The sequence below is a fragment of the Pan troglodytes genome, chromosome 4, assembly GCF_028858775.2.
Source record: "Pan troglodytes isolate AG18354 chromosome 4, NHGRI_mPanTro3-v2.0_pri, whole genome shotgun sequence".
Classification (NCBI taxonomy): Eukaryota; Metazoa; Chordata; class Mammalia; order Primates; family Hominidae; genus Pan; species Pan troglodytes.
In genome coordinates, this window is record NC_072402.2 from 166,249,072 (window position 1) to 166,268,951 (window position 19,880).

The 19,880-nt window shown below is 43.9% G+C and overlaps 1 protein-coding gene and 1 long non-coding RNA gene across 3 annotated transcripts in view; one reads left to right on the forward strand and one right to left on the reverse strand.

Annotated features, from left to right (window-relative positions):
• The window catches only part of PANK3 (pantothenate kinase 3), a 31,105-nt gene extending 25,006 nt beyond the window's left edge, over nucleotides 1-6,099 (reverse strand). Inside the window, exon 1 of one of the 2 annotated variants that reach the window (XM_518087.7) lies at nucleotides 5,746-6,099. In XM_518087.7, coding sequence (XP_518087.3) covers nucleotides 5,746-5,773 — 28 coding nt within the window. In that variant the 5' untranslated portion in view covers nucleotides 5,774-6,099. Of the gene's footprint in view, nucleotides 1-5,278; nucleotides 5,703-5,745 lie in introns of those variants that run through there. The other variant, XM_009450102.5, reaches the window with a different exon arrangement.
• Nucleotides 6,100-6,249: 150 nt separating this feature from the next.
• On the forward strand, nucleotides 6,250-19,457 carry LOC134810127 (uncharacterized). The gene is made up of 4 exons (XR_010157402.1): nucleotides 6,250-6,650; nucleotides 10,888-10,991; nucleotides 12,172-12,367; nucleotides 17,197-19,457. It is a non-coding gene; the product is annotated as an uncharacterized LOC134810127 (long non-coding RNA).
• Nucleotides 19,458-19,880: the final 423 nt, after the last annotated feature.

Consider the following 19,880-nt stretch of genomic DNA (forward strand, 5'->3'; position numbering starts at 1 on the left):
CAAAGAAGGCAGCACAAACCGAAGAGACATAAATTCTCAATTATGATACACTCCTTTGTTTAAATCTTTTTTAAAAAATTATTATTATACTTTAAGTTTTAGGGTACATGTGCACAACGTGCAGGTTAGTTACATATGTATACATGTGCCATCCTGGTGCGCTGCACCAACTCGTCATCTAGCATTAGGTATATCTCCCACTGCTATCCCTCCCCCCTCCCCCCACCCCACAACAGTCCCCAGAGTGTGATGTTCCCCTTCCTGTGTCCATGTGTTCTCATTGTTCAATTCCCACCTATGAGTGAGAATATGCGGTGTTTGGTTTTTTGTTCTTGCGATAGTTTACTGAGAATGATGATTTCCAATTTCATCCATGTCCCTACAAAGGACATGAACTCATCCTTTTTTATGGCTGCATAGTATTCCATGGTGTGTATGTGCCACATTTTCTTAATCCAGTCTATCATTGTTGGACATTTGGGTTGGTTCCAAGTCTTTGCTACTGTGAATAATGCTGCAATAAACATACGTGTGCATGTGTCTTTATAGCAGCATGATTTATAGTCCTTTGGGTATATACCCAGTAACGGGATGGCTGGGTCAAATGGTATTTCTAGTTCTAGATCCCTGAGGAATCGCCACACTGACTTCCACAATGGTTGAACTAGTTTACAGTCCCACCAACAGTGTAAAAGTGTTCTATTTCTCCACATCCTCTCCAGCACCTGTTGTTTCCTGACTTTTTAATGACTGCCATTCTAACTGGTGTGAGATGGTATCTCATTGTGGTTTTGATTTGCATTTCTCTGATGGCCAGTGATGGTGAGCATTTTTTCATGTGTTTTTTGGCTGCATAAATGTCTTCTTCTGAGAAGTGTCTGTTCATGTCCTTCGCCCACTTTTTGATGGGGTTGTTTGTTTTTTTAGTAAGTGGTCTAATTACCAACATATATTTTCCAGTATTATCTACAAAATACTTATGATTGATATATGTCACCAAAATAAGGGGAGGGCATGAAGCTCAAACTTTACCATGAGGTAAGAAAAACACCAGTTTCCTGGCTGGGTGCGGTAGCTCACATCTGTAATCCTAGCACTATGGGAGGCCGAGGTGGGTGGATCACCTGAGGTCGGGAGTTTGGACAAGCCTGGCCAACATGGTGAAACCTCGTCTCTACTAAAAATACAAAAATTAGCCAGGCTTGGTGGCGTGTGCCTGTAATCCCAGCTACTTGGGAGGCTAAGGCAGGAGAATTGCTTGAACCCAGGAGGCAGAGGTTGCAGTGAGCTGACATCATACCACTGCACTCCAGCCTGGGCGACAAAAGCGAGACTCCATCTCAAAAAAAAAGAGAAAAATTCCAGTTTCCTAGGAAATCAAGCAAGTATCTACATATTTATAGCTTTGTTGCTTCTAGCCAAGAGACCCTTGAAAAGTAGGTCATCAGTGCACAAGCAGCCTACTTACGGCATATAACCTTAACATTTTTTTTTTTTTCAGAATAAAACATTCCTTGCTAAGGTGAAAAAAAAAAGAACCAAAATACACATTTAAAAAGCAAAACAAAACACACATTACACAAATATAAGCACTTTGATGATGGTCAATATACAGTCCCAGACTGTGAGAATTATTAGAATCTCTCATGACCTGTTCATTATGCCTTTAACAAAATAATAGCTCTTATTCTATGTCTCAAGTGGTCTTATGAGAGTTGACATTAGTTCCCCATATGTAGCAAAAATATCTCAAACTACTACAAGGATGAAGTGCTATGTCTTACCAGACGCATTATATATGCAAAAGGAGAAATCTTCTTGTCCAATCACCTTTTAAGATACTAAACAGCAGAAGCTATCTAGCTACAAGAGCAGACTGTTAATTTCTAACAAGGTGTGATAAACTCAGTATCCTACTAAGTGTTTGCTAAGGAAGCAGAGAACAACACTAAATTAACTGTTTAATTGCTACTGGTACCATGCAGATTTCAGACTAAAGGGATCCTGGCCAGGAACGTGGCTCATGCCTGTAATCCCAGCGGGAGGGTCACTTAAGCTAAGGAGTTCAAGACCAGCCTGGCAAGGGCAACATGGCAAAACCCCATCTCTGCCAAAAACAAAAAAATTAGCTGGGCATAGTGGCAAGCACCTGTAGTTCTAGCTACTGGGGAGGCTGAGGGGGGAGGATTGCTTGAGCCTGGCATGCCAAGGTTGCAGTGAGCTGAGATCGTGCCACTGCACTCCAGCCTGGGTGACAGTGTGAGATCGCGTCTCAAAAGAAAAAAAAAATAAAAAGAAATAGGGGAGGGGGGAGATACTAAACTAAATCAGTACTTAATTGTTCTTTAGGCATAAAGGGAAACCAACATGAAAAACGCTCGAAACATAGGGTATTTTAAAAGAACAAAATTATAAAGTTAGCATGTATGCTGGTATATTCTAGATAACGCTTCAACTTCCTGGATAAGACATTTCACTATTCTCAATAATCATTCCAAACAAAAATGGGTTTTGTTCTGAAATAGACTAAGAAAATAATCATCTTCAGACCTTCAGTACTGATTCCTTAGGACAGCTTCAGGTAAGTGGTTTTTTCTTTAGTAAATTAGTTATTTCTAAGGGGAGCTATATTAGAAACTACTACCCCAACTATCTACTGGGAGTGATGACTCATATTACAACTGAGTTTACAACAGGCCAATCAAATTACACAGACACAAACTACAAATATATGCTATACCATTTTCTCTGGTCTTAACAAAAATTTCAAGTACCTTACTACTTGGGTTAATAAAGCACAAACTCAAAACCTACATCACACCACACTTAAATACATGTATCACCTTTTACTATCACCTTGTTAATCCAGTTACATGCTATACAGGTAACCCAAACACAATCTTAAAAATCTGTACCCTAAGAAATCATGGCAGGCAGGGAAGAGAGTAACACAGGATTGACTTTCTCCTTCCTTCCCCTGGCGTTGAATTAACACATAATTTCAAATGCTAATCTTCCAGTTACACAATCTAGAGGATGAAACTAATTCCTTTTTAAATTTTCTGGTTAATATATGCATTCGGGTTTATAACCTGTTAAGATATTGGTAATGTATTTAGAAGAAATATTTTCTAACACTTAGGTAAATAATGTGAAGCCAAGGTCACGTGTTTAGCCAATATAATATACAGCTTCTTCTAGTACGCAGTTAAATGATGCAATGCACATAAAGAAAATGCCATACACATACTATGTGATCAATAAATGTTTTAATTATGCCAAAAAAACCCCATACAGGTATTCAAAAACAAAACAAATATATCTTTTGTTAACCTGAGTGATTTAAAGTTAAAATAATATTATTATTATTATTATTATTTTTTGAGACGAAGTGTTGCTCTGTTGCCCAGGCTGGAGTGCAGTGGCGTGATCTCGGCTCACTGTAACCTCCGCCTCCTGGGTTCCAGCAATTCTCCTGCCTCAAGCCTCCCGAACAGCTTGGACTACAGGCGTGTGCCACCATGCCCGGCTAATTTTCCTATTTTTAGTAGAGATGGGGTTTCACCATGTTGGTCAGGCTGGTCTCGAACTCCTGACCTCGTGATCCGCCCCACTCAGCCTCCCAAAGTGCTGGGATTACAGGTGTAAACCACCGTGTCCAGCCTTATTTTTTATTATCTGGGACAGTTCATGGTTGAAATACCTTCTTTCCCACACACAAAACGTCATGTTCCTTACTTTTACTACAAACAACAGACAGTAAAGTTACCTTTTACATATAAAAATGTTAGGCTTCTACACCATAGTAACTGACCAGATTTTCAGCATGATTCAATTTTAAGATTAATGGTCTCACAACATACCACAATGTTGTAATAATCAACTTATTTGGGGAAAAACAGGGGGTATTCTCTAATTTCTCAACCTAATGTGTATTTTTAAGTCTTTGGCTGGGACTACAGGCGTGTGCCACCATGCCCAGCTAATCTTTTTATTTATTTATTTGTAGAGATGAGGTCTCACTATGGTGCCCAGGTTGGTATCGAACTCCTGGCCTCCAGCGATTCTCCCGCCTCGGCCTCTCAAAGTGCTGGGATTTCAGGTGTGACCCACCGTGCCTGGCCCTATTTTATAAACTTCTCATAATAATCTTTATAATCTCTCCTAAAACACCTTTGAAGGAGGTAGTACTCATACCTGATTATTAGTTTGTTCAAATCTAAGTAATCAAATCACTATCATGACAAAAGAAAATAATCACCACCACAAGAGTCAGAATTTGAGTTGGTCATACACTGTTCACCAAATGGAAATTCTAAGAGAAGCAGAGAAAACGTATGCGTGAGGGAAAATGTCCAAGTGTTCTAATTACTGCACCTGTTCAAGATGCATTAGTTTAATTCAGCAAATGAAAATTTAAAGTCTCTCTATATTACTTTTCATTTAAGCCTTCACATCACTATTTTATAGATTTCTTGAACAACTATGACAGGATCTATTCAGTTATAAATAATTTTTAAAAAATTTTAATTAACAGATGAAACTACCAGATAAAGTACTTAGACAATGCTCTATGGGTGCAAGAGAAAGAACACTGTATTATGAGTCAGTCCCCTTAGAGTTATGAACCACATAGCACATGGTTGGTACATGCTTGGAAAAGTTACTCTGAGGCTAAGTTCAATTTCCTCACCTGTAAAGTTAAGACCAAATTACCTTACAGTTAAATAGGAATTTGTAGTTTTCACAGGGTTTTGGCTTGTTGCCTCTCAGGTGAGTTTTACAGGAACCCTGATAGGCGGGCAGGGAAGGTGTCAGCGCCCTGTTTTATAGTTGTGGATTTCTTAACAGTTAAAGAGATCACATGAAACACTGTAAAAACAGCAAAAGTATCAATACGACTCTAAGATGAGCATGAATCCCCACGTTCCTAGTCCTTCTGGGAGGCTATACTTAAAAAGAGTGACAATCACAATGGCTGGGTGATTAAATAAGTCAATTACTGGAATAAAAGGTTTTTAAAAGACTAAACATAAAAGGAAGCAAATGAAAGTCGACCTTTCTAAAAGCATAGTCAGAATTTTTTTTAAGTACATGCATAGAAAATCTCTACGGGTATTCACCATAATATTAATAGTGGTTCGCTCCGGGTGCGGGGAATATGGGTGACTTTATCTTTCTTGTTTATCTGCGTTTTCTAAAACAAACATGAACTAGTTGATATTCTAAACAAAAACAAGCCAAAGCAATTACACACTGGCAGACTGCATGCACGTACGTTTGAAAGCTCCAACTGTAACAACAGTGACAACTCCCAGGAACCCACCGGCATTTCAAGGACACAAGCAGGAAGCCCGGAAATCCCTAAAAACAGGTGCTAAAAGCCGCCAGCGCAACCTGACAGCCGCGACCGCCTCTTTTCAACCTGAATTCAGGGGGAGCTGGGAGAGGAGACTAGTCTGGTTTGACAAAAATCAGAATCAGAAATTCCCTCTGGCACCTCCCAGATCTCGAAGAGAAAGTGGGAGGAAAGGCTAGGGGGCGGCAGGCATTCACCATGCATGAATAGGGGGATGGGGAGGACGGAAGCCTCGAACTCGTGGCTCAAATGGTCCCTCCGCCCCCATACCAGACTAAGCGCCGGCGAGGAGCGACGGGCTTGGAAGCCGACCGCCCAGCCAAGGGGCTTTCAGACGGGGCCCAAGGGTGCCCTCCCAACCTGGCGGGCCCCAGCCCCCGTCTTACAGGGTTTCTTGGCATCTTTGATCTTCATGGCGTCGGCCCGAGGGGCGAGGGACGGCCTCCGATCCGCAGCACTGAGAGCAGAGGCGGCGACTCCGGAGGTGGCTGGGCCGCGCGGCGAGGCCCGGCCGGTTCCTCCCCTCAGGCCGGGCGGGGCCGGCCTAGGGCGGGGCGGCGGCGCCTGAGGAGATGCCGGGCCCAGGGGGCGGCCCCCCACCCCCGCGAGGGGTGGCCGGGACCGAGCAAGCTGGGGAAGGCCGCCGGCCTCGCCGCTCCGGGGCCCCCCCGCAGCCGCTCCAAACAAAAGGCCCCGGTCGCGGGAGCCGCCGCCACCGCCGCCGCCGCCGCACTGAGAAATAGCCCGCCCAGGCCGAACGCCCACGTGACGCGAGCCCCCCCCTCGCTCCGCTTCCGCCCGGCTGCTGGGGATTGTAGTTCTCCGGGTCGTGAGGCCCCGCTCTCTGGCTGTAGTTGTGCAGGTGGACTACAAAGCCCGAGATGCATCGCGGCCCCTCCTCCGAGGCCCCTCAGCTTCCGCAGATCGCCTCAGAGTGGTCCCAGCGAGAAGAGGGCTGGGTCTTAGTCACGCCAGCGAGGAGGCGACCAATGGTGACTGAGATGGGCGTGCTGGGGAAGTCGGGCTCAGACCTCAGCAGGTCGCGGAGAAAAGGGGGAATGAACTCTTCGAGAGGACTGTCATGGCTGTTCGACCATTCTCAGATTTCCCCTTGAGACAGGAAAGCTGGTCGTCAGGCCATGGAAAGCGCTACAATCAGGGCTCTAGAGCTGTGCTTTAGATAGACCCTTGAGTACATTGGCGGATTAAAATCATTCTCGAAGGAATCCTTTTGCTTAATAGAGACACCTTGAATGTTAGGGTCGGAATGATGACAATAGCAGGAATAGAGGTAACATCTATGGAACGCGTTATGTTCATGGGACTCTGCTAAGCACTTTGTGTGATTTACTTAAATTCAGGGGCCTTGTGGACCACGTGCAATTATTCATTTTATTGTCACTCATTTTGAAGATGGGGCACGGTCTGAGGAGTTAAATTGCTTGCTGAGCATTCTTTTTGCCACCGATCCATATTCCCCTGGGGCCCTCCAGCCCAGCTCTCTCCTTCTAAAGGGAAAACTGACTCCCAGAGAAGAAAATTTAGTTGCTCCAGTTCTCACAGTAAAGCCAGGACACCCTTTCCCCTTGCCTCCTAGAGTCTTAGTCCTCCAGCTGGAATGGGAGAAGATGGCATTGGGTATCTTCTCTTGGCCTTCACTTTTGTTGCCCAGTTAGATGGCCAGGAATTCTGTAGTTTTTACAATAGATGGATAGAGGGTTGGCAGTAGAGGATTGGGCATTCCAGTCAAAGAAACCCGCTTGCCAAAGAGCCTTACTGCCCCTTCTTGCAGATGATAAGCCAAGGGATGTGAAGAAGGACAGGAGAGGACACAAGCTACCAGTTATTGAGTACATACCAAGGGCTGACACTTTGCAAAGTGCCTTACTTTTAAAATTTAAATGTAATCCTCCCAACTACTTTTTGAAATACAATGATTAAAAACTAAAAAAACTTGCTGGGCGCAGTGGTGTGTGTCTGCAGTCCCAGCTATTTGGGAGACTAAGGTGGGAGGCCCAGGAATTTGAGGCTGTATGTGATAGAGTTTGTGAATAGCAACTGTGTCAGAGGCATTTACCAGAGCGACTCCATCTTGAATAGGGATTGGATGAAATAAGGCGGAGATCTACTGGGCTGCATTCCCAGGAGTTTAAGGCATTCTTAGTTGCAGGATGAGATAGGAGGTTGGCACAAGATACAGGTCACAAAGACCTTGCTGATAAAACAGCATGCAGTAAAGAAGCTGGCCAAATCCCACCAAAATCAAGATAGCAATGAAAGGAACCTCTGGTCATCTTCACTGCTCATTATATGCTGATTATAATGCATTAGCATGCTAAAAGACACTCCCGCCAGTGCCATGACAGTTTACAAAAGCCATGGCAACATCAGGAAGTTATCCTATATGGTCTAAAAAGGGGAGGAACCCTCAGTTCTGGGAATTGTCCACCCCTTTCCTGGAAAACTCGTGAATAATCCACCCCTTGTTTAGCATATCATCAAGAAGTAATAATAAGTATAAGCAGCTGAGCAGCCCATGCTGCTGCTCTGCCTATGGAGTAGCCATTCTTTTATTCCTTTACTTTCTTAATAAACTTGCTTTCATTTTACATTCTGGATTCTCCCCAGATTCTTTCTTGGAAGAGATCCAAGACCCTTCTCTTGGGATCTGGATCGGGATCCCTTTCTGGTAACAACTGTACTCCAGGCTAGGTGACATAGTGAGACCCATCTCCAAAATAAAATAAAAATGTTAAAAGTTAAAGAAGAATTCACACAAATTCAAATATTGGTTCTATCACTTGTTAACAAACATGGGCAAATTACTTCATCTCTCTAATTCTTTAAAAAAAAATTTTTTTTTAAGATGCGGTCTCACTGTGTTTCCCAGGTTGGAGTGCAGTGGCATGAGCAAAGCTCACCGTAACCTCAAAGAGCAATCTGTGGGTGGGGCGGTGGCTACATTGTAGTCTCAGCCTCCTGAGTAGCTGGGACTGTAGGCATGTGTTACCATGTCCAGCTAAGTTTTTTATTTTCTGTAGAGATGGGGTCTCACTTTGCTGCCCAGGTTGGTCTTGACCTGCTGGCTGGCTTCAAGCAATCCTCTGCCTCAGCCTCCCAAAGTATTGGGATTACAGGTATGAGCCACTGTACCTGGCCGTCTCTCTGATTCTTGTTGGAAATAATAATGCCTACATTTCACGGGTTTGAGATGGGGATTAAGTGAAAAATGCGAATAAGGTAACATGGCGGTCTGAATGTTTGTATTCGAACATGGTCTGAATTCAGTATTGAGAGGTGGGGCTTTTAAGAGGTGATTGGATCGTGAGGACTCTCCCCTCATGAGTGTATTAATTCATTCATGGATTGATGGTTTAAGGAGTTAATGGATTTATTAAAAGAGGCTTTATTAAAAGAGTAATAGTAAATCAAACGTAAAATCTAGAATCAAAATCTGGTCTGATTGGTGCCATGTGGTTCCTTATCTTTTACCTAATTAGACCGATGGTCTAATCCCAAATAATGACCTTAGGCAAAATGTCTAAATACAAAAGCTTTCTTCCTTTACTTTACAATAAGAATAACAATCCAAGGCCACGGCAGGTGGATCACTTGAGGTCAGGAGTTCGAGACCAGCCTGGTAAACATGGCAAAACCCCATCTCTGCTAAAAATACAAAAATTAGCCAGGCATGGTGGCACACGCTGGTAATCCCAGCTACTTGGGAGGCTGAGGCAGGAGAATCACTTTATTAAAAGAGGCTTTATTAAAAGAGGCGGAGGCCAGGTGCAGTGGCTCATACCTGTAATCCTAGCACCATAAGAGTCAAAGACAGGTGGATTGCTTGAGCCCAGGAGTTTGAGACCAGCCTGGGCAACATGGTGAGACCAGGCATGATGGCTCATGCCTGTAATCTCATCACTTTGGGAACCCAGAAGTTTCAGACCAGCCCCAGCAACATAGCATACCCAGTTTCAAGTGTTCTGATAAAAGCAGCAGAAAAGGCTGGGTGTAGTGGCGCACGCCTGTAATCCCAGCACTTTGGGAGGCCGCGGTGGGGGGATCACGAGGTCAGGAGATCGAGACCATCCTAACTAACATGGTGAAACCTCGTCTCTACTAAAAATACAAAAAAAATTAGCTGGGCGTGGTGGCGGGCACCAGTAGTCTCGCTACTCGGGAGGCTGAGGCAGGAGAATGGCGTGAACCTGGGAGGCGGAGCTTGCAGTGAGCTGAGATCGCACCACTGCACTCCAGCCTGAGCAATAGAGCAAGACTCTATCTCAAAAAAAAAAAAAAGCAACAGAAAATGGACGATGATGTATGTAACATATTATCTGGCATATATGTAGTGATCAGTAAGTAATGATTATGTTTATTATTTGGATTGTTATTCTTTTTTTTTTTTTTTGAGATGGAGTCTCACTCTGTACCCCAGGCTGGAGTACAGTGGTGTGATCCTGGCTCACTGCAACCTCTGCCTCCTGGGTTCAAGTGATTCTCCTGCCTCAGCCTCCCAAGTAGCTGGGATTACCAGCGTGTGCCACCATGCCTGGCTAATTTTTGTATTTTTAGCAGAGATGGGGTTTTGCCATGTTGACCAGGCTGGTCTCGAACTCCTGACCTCAAGTGATCCACCTGCCGTGGCCTTGGATTGTTATTCTTATTGTAAAGTAAAGGAAGAAAGCTTTTGTATTTAGACATTTTGCCTAAGGTGATTATTTGGGATTAGACCATAGGTCTAATTAGGTAAAAGATAAGGAACCACATGGCACCAATCAGACCAGATTTTGATTCTAGATTTTATGTTTGATTTACTATTTTGATTCCAGATTTTATGTTTGTTGTTTAGAAATTTTTTTTTAGGGACGAGGTCTCACTCTGTCACCTGAGCTGAAGTGTAGTGGCGAGATCTCACTCTGTCACCCAAACTGAAGTGTAGTGGCATGATCATTGCTCACTGCAGTCTCCAACTCCTGGGCTCAAGGGATCCTCCTGCCTCAGCCTCCCGAGTAGCTGAGACCATAGGCATGCACCAAAACACCCGGCTAATTTTTTTATTTTTTAATTTTTTGTAGAGATGGGTTCTCACTTTGTTGCCCAGGCTGGTCTCAAACTCTTGGCTTCAAGCCATCCTCCCACCTTGACCTCCCAAAGTGTTGGGGTTACAGGCATGAGCCACCTTGCCTGGCCTTTATTTGTTTTGTTTTGTTTTGTTTTTTATAGAAACATCTTTCTGAGCTACCAGGTATATGACTTGGCAAGTTAGAATCCTGAATGGTAGACTTAACCTGCACTTCCTCTTTTATTTCCTGTTATTACTCTATCCCACACAGAACCTTAGATATTCTAGAATGGTCCTGTTTTCCACAGTTTTATTGGATGAGAGTCATGATTTCTGATCTGACATGGCTTCAAAGAATACTCACTATCTAATATGATTTACCTGCTGCTTTTATAAATCTTATGGGCACACCAAGTTCTCTGACAACATATATCTTTTGGTTGTTTCTGGTTCTCTTTGACAGTATCAGCTTGGAAGTCAAAGGGGAATTGATACGTATGTCTTGTGATAGTCTGGCCATGGTCTGAAAGGAAGAAGAGCTAGAAATTAGAAGCCACAAATATTTGGGTAAGTTTTGGGCACAGGCTCTTGCTAGTTTCTGTGGCCATAGAGATGAGTGTACACATGGATGACTTAGCTTAAAAGTTAGGCTATACACCTGTGATATTACTAGAGTTAACCATCTATTTGCTGTTTGTTCAAAGATGAGACTACTCTTCGGTCTGTTATGCCAGAAAATCACTGAACTTTGAATAGTGAGAATTCCTGTCTCAGATCAGCCATACAATTGCTGTGTGGCCCTGGGAAAGTCCTTTTTCTCTCTGGGCTTCAAATTACCCATCTGCAAAATGAGATGACTGTTGGAGATTTTTTTTTTCTTTTTTTGAGACGGAGTCTCGCTGTGTCGCCCAGGCTGGAGTGCAGTGGCATGATCTGTGCTCACTGCAAGCTCCGCCTCTCGGGTTCACGCCATTCTCCTACCTCAGCCTCCCCAGTAGCTGGGACTACAGGCGCCCACCACCATGCCTGGCTAATTTTTTGTATTCTTAGTAGAGGTGGGGTTTCACCGTGTTAGCCAGGCTGGTCTCGATCTCCTGACCTTGTGATCCGCCCGCCTCAGCCTCCCAAAGTGCTGGGATTACTGGGATTACTGGTGTAAGCCACTGTGCCCGGCCTAACATCTGCCTCCCAGGTTCAAGCGATTCTCCTGCTGCAGCCTCCTGCATAGTTGGGACTGCAGTTGCCTGCCACCACGCCTCCCTAATTTTTGTATTTTTAGTAGCGACGGGGTTTCACCTTGCTGGCCAGGCTGGTCTCAAACTCCTAACCTCAGGTGATCCGCCTGCCTTGGCTTTCCAAAGTGCTGGGATTACAGGCATGAGCCACTGTGCCTGGTTTTTTTATTTTTATTTTTTTGAGACAGAGTTTTGCTCACCCTGGCATGAGCCATGGTGCCCAGCCCAGAGATTTCTTTCATCTCTACTTTTTGAATTTCACTAAGAACCTGTTCCCTTTTCAGGACCAATGTGAAATGTGTTCAGTTCACTAAGAACCTGTTCCCTTTTCAGGACCAATGTGAAATGTGTTCAGCCATGTGTTTCCTAAAGTTTTCACCAGTGTGATTGAAACTGACAGGTCATCCTGTTTTAGTTTGTGGCCACTCTTCCTTCTGCAGCCTGCGTTGGCTTTCAGCCCCAGTCCCTCCTCCTAGCACCATCTGGTTAATTGCATTTTCTCTCTTTTCTAGCATGTCCTCAAAACCCATTCCTGGCAGAGTGAATGCAGGAGCTGGGAAAAGCATCTAAAGGGGCCAAGAGACTGTCTTCTTGTCTCAATATTTATTGTCTATGAAACACAATAAATCCAGCCCATCATGCGAAATGATAGATACCTGACACGTCTTCATTTTGCCTTTACTGAGCGGGTATCCACAGAGACAAGTGGTGAGTTGTACCTAATGATGACTATAGGTCTCCTGGTATGAATAAACACACACACACACATGCGCACACACGCACACATGCACACACACACACATACACTCACACCCTACACACCCTTCAAAGCCCAGATGAAGCTTTTAACAGTGGATTCTGTCTCTAATTAAATGGTCAAGAACATACTTCAGTCAGTCATTGGATCCACAAACTCAAATAAGCTAGGGGAGAACATCATAAATATTAGCATCCTCAGTCATCATCCTTGTCATCATCATTATCATCATCATCAGCAGCATCGTCATCATCACTGTCATGACAGTGGAAGCACAATTTAATTCAAAAATACTAATTAAGCTTGAACTATCTTCCAGGCACTGGAGTACTTGCTGGGGGTGGAGAGAGGTGAAAAAGAGAGAAACAATAATTAAGTTAACAAATCAATAAACAAGAATAGGCTATAATAAGTGATGTGAAGGAAATAGGTTGATGTGCTAAAGAGTGGCTGGGGCTGTGGAAGATTGGTTGGGGGTTCAGGCTTTATTCTAGATTGGATGGGCCAAGGAGGATAATCTCAGAAAGTGGCATTTAAGCTGGGACCCATTCAGATTGCTGGGAAAGAGTATGCCCGATAGAGGTGTGACTGGTCCTGAAGGTAGATTTTTTTTTGAGGAACAGAAGCAGCAATGTGTGAGGAGTAGAGAATGAGGTGTAAAGTGATAGGAGATTAATCAAAGAGTTGAGCTTGCGGGCCCTTGAGGGCCACCTGAAAATTTTAAGTAGGGAGTGACTTGTCCATGAATTTAGAGGATTATTTTGGCTGCTTTGTGGAGAATGACTGGATGGGAGAGGAGTTACAACTTGGAAATGAAAAGACTAAGAGACTCCCATCCTTCTCAACCCACACAGAGTCAGTCACCAAGTCTGAGGGGTTCCCGGAGCACTCCAGGCATTGTACAGGGACTTGAATCATTATGGGAGCAGCAGAGACGGGGAGAAGTGTTGGATCAAGAATTTCATTTAATAGTTGGGTGTGGTGGCATGTGCCTGTAGTCCCAGCTACTCAGAAGGTCAAGGCAGGAGGATCATTTGAGCCCAGGGGTTTGAGTCCAGCCTGGACAACATAGTGAGATGCCATTTCTAAAAAAAAAAAAAAAAAAAAAAAAAAGAGAAAAAGAAAAAATTAAGAATTTCTGTCAGGTATTAGTGAAGGGTGAATATTAGTAAAGCTGAAAAAGGTTTGAAGAAGTTTACAAAAAAATGAACTTCATTTAATTCACGTTTATTGAGCTCTGACAATGCACCAGGCACTGTTCTAGGGATTAGGGATATGGAGATGAATGGGATAAGGCCCCTGCCCTCCTGGAGCCTACGCTCCAGAGACAACAAAGGTAGTAAACCAGTAGGCAGCAGTATAATATCATTTTAGATCATATAAATGCTATGAAGATGATACGGCAAGATAAGGGAACCAAGAATGATCGGGACTGTTTGAGATGGAGTGATTGTTGAAGATTAATTAGATTAGATGCACGGGTATGGGGAAAAGGAGGCAGGAAGGGTAGTAGGTTTTAGGGTTTGGGCTTGCACTTCAGAGGAGACAGGTAGTTGTGTCATTTACTAAGAAGGGAAGCCTGGAGAGTAAATAAGTGGTTGATTCTCCCAGCCACTCCTCACCTCAGGTTGGGGATGCTAGGCATGTCTTGCCATAGGAGTCAGCTGGTTTCAGCAGTTGGTGATTTTCATCTCAGAGGCCCCCAGTGTGGGTGTCACAGACTTCTGCTCTGCCCAGGAATGCATCCTACCAGGCATTTCCTAGGGAGCAGGGAAGAGCCTCTTCCTGGAGTTCTCCTCTGCCTGCCGATCCCTGCCTCCTGGCACCTCCACCTCAAAAGTCCAGTTTCATCATTCTCCCACTCCCTCTTCATTTCCCTAAAGGCCCTGTTTCAGCTGGTGGTTCCATCCGCCACCCACTTGCCCAGCACAGAAAGTTAGGAGTCATTCTGGACTCCTCCTGCCCCCTCACAGTGCACATCCAACCAGTCACCGAGTCTTCCTGCTGTTACCTTCCTGTCTCTTCCTTTCCGTCCAACCTCACTGCTCTCAACTGAGCACCAGCCTCTGTGTCTCTCATTTATACTCTTAAAGACCCTTTCTGGTGGGCATGGTGGCTCATACCTATAATCCAGCACTTTGGGAGGCCGAGGCTGGTGGATCATTTGAGGTCAGGAGTTCGAGACCAGCCTGGCCTACATGGTGAAACCCTGTCTCTACTAAAAATACAAAAATTAGCCAGGCATGGTGGCACACACCTGTAATTCCAGCTACTCAGGTGGCTGAGGCAGGAGAATCGCTTGAACCCAGGAGGCAGAGGCCGCAGTGAGCTGAGATTGCGCCACTGCACTCAAGCCTGGGCGACAGATCCAGACTCCATCTCAAACAAACAAACAAACAAACAAACAAGACCCTTCCTGGCAGGTGTGATGGCTCATGCCTGTAATCCCAATGACTCAAGAGGCTGAGGCAGCTGAGGCAGGAAGATCAGTTGAGGCCAGGAGTTCGAGACCAGATGGGGCAACATAGCAAGACTCTGTCTCTAAAAAATAAAAAAAAAGACCCTTCTTGCCTCTTGCCTGGCTTTATCTGACCCACCCTCTTTACCCATGCCAGAGAGAGTTTTCTCAATAGCAAACCAGAATGTATCATTTTCAGGGCTTAGGACCTTGTCTCTTCCTGACATGTTGTCTTCAAGATAAAAATCCCAGCTCCTGAGCCTAGGGTATAAGACCAGTCATGATTGGCCTCTGTGTATCTCTTTAGCTGCATCTCATGCCTCTACTCACCCTTCATTATATGTTCCAATCAGACAAAAGCAGCTTCTAGCAAACTAAATGCTTGCTGCTGCCTGATGTCCTCACTCCTTTCACAAGTGGAAGACTCTCTTTTTGAGTTTCATTGAACACGTATTTCTACTTTAAAACCCAACCTAGAAATCCCCTCCTCCAGAAAAGCTTCCTCTCTTCTATGCTACTTCTGGTCCCTGCATGTGCTTCTAGTTTTCTCACTCACTGCAAAATAATACAGTGATCCGTTTACTTGCCTGTCTCTTTCACTGCCAGATGAGCTGTTTGAAGGCTAGCATTGTGACTTATTCTGTTCAGTGTCCCCAAGCCTAGCAGGGGATCTGCCCCCATATGGGGACTTACAAATAATTAAATTGGATGGGTGTTGGCCCAGGTCCTTCAGATGCAACCTGGAAAGTCTTATTCTTGTAGAAACTTCTAGAAACATAATTAATGACATCAAAAGCAGTCTAGCACCTCTTGTAGGAATGAATCACGGTATTTTAGAAGGGTGGGACTAGACAGTGTGGCCTAGGAGCCATCATGTACTTCCTCACACGATGTTTAATCAGGGGCAGCTCTAATTACAGGTGGCCCTCTTCCTGGACCTGCGATGCCTAATAGTGTATTTATCAAGGCTTTCATCAGGTTAGAGTAGAGTGGTTAAAAACTAGGCATTGTAATCAGGCAGAATTAGGTCCCAATCCCTGATTGGTTGTGCAACTTTAGAGTGGTAATTTTGCTTCTCAGTTTTCTCATCTATAAAATGGGGATAAAAATGGCTCCCTTGCCATTGAGCCTTTGTGAAGATGAAATCACTTCATGCATCTAAAGTGTTTAACTCAGTACTTGGCATTGGGAACAAAAGAGTTGGCTTGATGTTGACTATTAGACAAAAATTCATGATGACATGTAAGTCTCAATGTAAGTATCACTTCTGCCTGCAAACAGATTAGTTTACTTTCTAAGATAGGTGCCTGCTTTACTTTCTCAGATAAGTTATTTATTTATTTATTTATTTATTTTTGAGACAGTCTTGCTCTGTCACCCAAGCTGTGGTGCTATCTCAGCTCACTGCAACTTCCGCTTCCTGGGTTCAAGTGATTCTTGTGCCTCAGCCTCCTGAATATCTGGGATTACAGGCATGCACCACCACACCCAGCTAATTTTGTAATTTTTAATAGAGACAGGGTTTCACCATCTTGGCCAGGCTGGTCTCAAACTCCTGGCCTCAATTGATTTGCCCGCCTCAGCCTCCCAAAGTGCTGGGATTACAGGTGTGAGCCACTGTGCCCGGCCCTCATAGAACTTTAATACTTTTATTTATATCATTCATCACGATGTCATTTAGTCTGACATCCTCACTCAGCTCAGAAAGCTCCCAGAGGGCGCGGCTGTCTTTTTTATTGTTTACCATTGTGTTCCTAACTTTTAACACAGTTCCTGGTACAGAGACAGTTCCGACCGAATATTTGAATAAACAAAAGAATGAATGAGCAAACCTTTCCTAACGGCTGCTACCACTAAAGATCTTAGCATGGTGTGTGTGTGCGTGTGTGTGTGTGTGTGTGTGCGTGTGTGTGTGTGTGTGTGTGTGTGGTGGGGCTATTCAGTAAGGCTAGAAGTGAAAAAGCTGGTAGAAAGCCCATGGTGATGGAGAATGGAGGAAGACTGATTAGGGAGCTCCTCAGCAGTGTAAGGAAGGACTAAGAGCACATAAGGACAGGATCATAGAATTCCGCATCTCAGGATTTTTGAGGCTGCCACTGCCTTAGCTGTGAGGCCAGTGCATATAAGAATAGTTTGCACAGTTCTGCTGTGGAAATCAGGGCTTTTACTGAAAGCTTAGCCAACTAGCCAGCAAGAATAGCTTTCTGGAACTTAGAGCCTTGTGAAAATTCCCAAACTGAGGATAATTCCAAAAAAGGTTTTCTTGCTGGCTTTGAAAAGTAGGATATACTTTTTAAAACCCCTTCTTCATCTATGATACAGATTATCTGACAGTTCCTGTGCAGAAGTCCACAGAAGGCAGGAAAGAAGGGGCCAGGAGTAAATCAGGTGCCTCATATGAAGACCTCAGCTAAGGAATAAGAAGAGTAAGAAAACAGCACGTCTTCAAATAACATCATTTCCTTCAACGCCGTTTCATTATAATGTTGATGAGAAAAAAAAATCTCTTCCCAGCTGGGGCCACTGTCTGTGTGGAGTCTGCACATTCTCCTCACGTCTGCATGGATTTTCTCCAGGTACTCTGTTTTCCTCTCACTAGGATACGATCCCAAAGATGCACACCTGAGGTTAATTGGTGTGTCTGAAAGGTCCCAGTGTGAGTGAATGTGGGTGTGTGCGTGAGTGCGCTCTGCAATGGGATAACGTCCTGTCCAGGGCTAGTGCCTGCCTTGTGCCCTGAGCTGCCAGGATAGGCCCCAGCCACCCAGGACCTTGAACTGGATTAATTGGGTAAATAATTCTCTTATCTCTTTTTATTAATCTTTCCTAAATGACTGTATAGCTCACATTCGTTTCAATGTTTAACTTTTAGAAGTGTTTTCAGTCTTTATGTAGAAGTTTAGTGATGATTCTGTTACCAGAACTATGCCATAGGAATTTAACTCTTGTTAGTATCAATTAGCCTATGGCCAAATTGGTTTCCTTATACATCGTTTTGCTTGAAGTCGCGTTTCCAAGATTTTATTGACAATGTTAAGTGAGGACTTACTGTACAGCGTGGGGGTCAGGTTAGAGCAATGCTATTCAAAGTGTGGTACACAGATGGCTGCTGATCCCCAAACTGCTTTTGGCTTCCAACAAGATATGGAGCAGGAGGTAAGTCAACTGCATCACTAATCATACTGTTTGTAGTTCAGCTGGTATTTTCTTCACAGTGAGACTTTCTCCATGAAGGTAGCATTGCATTGATTTACATTTTGACCCAGGCTGTCCTAGGCTTGGACCATTAACAAATAGTTCACTGTAAAGCTGCTTTGAGCAGCTCTGGTTTGGAGCATGGGCTTTGGAATCAGTCAGAGTGGGCTCTACCACTTAAGCAAGTTCCTTAAGCTGCCTGAGTTCCCTAGTGGGACACAAGGAAGAGTGTGGATTCTATTTCAAAAGCAATTCAAAGCCACTGGGAGGTTTCAAGCCCGATCATAAAGTTTCTTGTGAACCATGTTAGAGTTTGGACTTTGTTCAAGGAAAAGGGACCCACCAAAGATTTAAAAGCAGGGGAATGTCAGGATTAGAACTGTATTTTGGAAAGTTTACTCTGGCTGTGGTAAAGATAACAGCTTAGGCGGGACAGGAGGCAAAGAAACCAGCTAAGGGAAGGCATTCTGGTGGTGGAATGAGAGAATAAATGTAAGAATGAGTGAATTCATAGCATTTACTAGATAACAAGCTTCCTTGTGGCAGGAGCCTCACCACCTTTTGCTATGGATGTTCTTCAGCACAAACTTTCAGTTTTTGTGCAAGTCAATTTTTAATTAACATTTAACTGGCAAAAATGACTAGCTAATATAAACTCAAGCTAGATTCTCTGTCCATTCTAGAGAAGTTGAGCCTTTGTGAGCAAGGCTGATCTCGCTCATGATACAGAAGTCTGTCTCTTTTACCTTGTTTACTTTTTTCCTGTTTACCTTCACAGCCACTGATCCTCAAGGTTAGCAGATGAGTAAGTTTCCAATAGCAGCTGAACTGGAGTGATTTCTATCTGGAACCAAACAAATAGCTAGACTCTGTTTGGAATTTCTGCTTCCAGAGTTATCCAGCCACAGAGCCTGTTGCACAAGGCAAACTGGCACTTGCCCAGCATGCTTAATAGAATTCTTAGTACTCTTACCTAGAAGTCCTATTCATTATTTGAGGCCATGCCAGTCAACACCAGCTCAACCAATATCAATGACCAAGTAACAATGAAGACAGCTATTTGTTGAGCACTTACTATGTACCAGGCACTGAGCTAAGGGATTTGCATGCATTTTCTGATTTGTTTTCTTGTCACACAGGATGTTTTTATTCCTGCTAATAGATTCTTTATGATTTGAGATACATTTAGAATGTATATATTTTTATTATACTTTAAGTTCTAGGGTACATGTGCACAACGTGCAGGTTTGTTACATATGTGTACGTGTGCTATGTTGGTGTGCTGCACCCATTAACACGTCATTTACATTAGGTATATCTCCTAATGCTATCCCTCCCCCCTCCCCCTACCCCATGACAGGCCCCTGTGTGTGATGTTCCCCACCCTGTGTCCAAGTGTTCTCATTGTTGAGTTCCCACCTATGAGTGAGAACATGCGGTGTTTGGTTTTCTGTCCTTGCGATAGTTTGCTCAGAATGATGGTTTCCAGCTTCATCCATGTCCCTACAAAGGACATGAACTCATCCTTTTTTATGGCTGTATAGTATTCCATGGTGTATGTGTGCCACATTTTCTTAATCCAGTCTATCATTGATGGACATTTGGGTTGGTTCCAAGTCTTTGCTATTGTGAATAGTGCTGCAATAAACATATGTGTGCATGTGTCTTTATAGCAGCATGATTTATAATCCTTTGGGTATATACCCAGTAATGGGATGGCTGGGTCAAATGGTATTTCTAGTTCTAGATCCTTGAGGAATCGCCACACTGTCTTCCATAATGGTTGAACTAGTTTATAGTCCCACCAACAG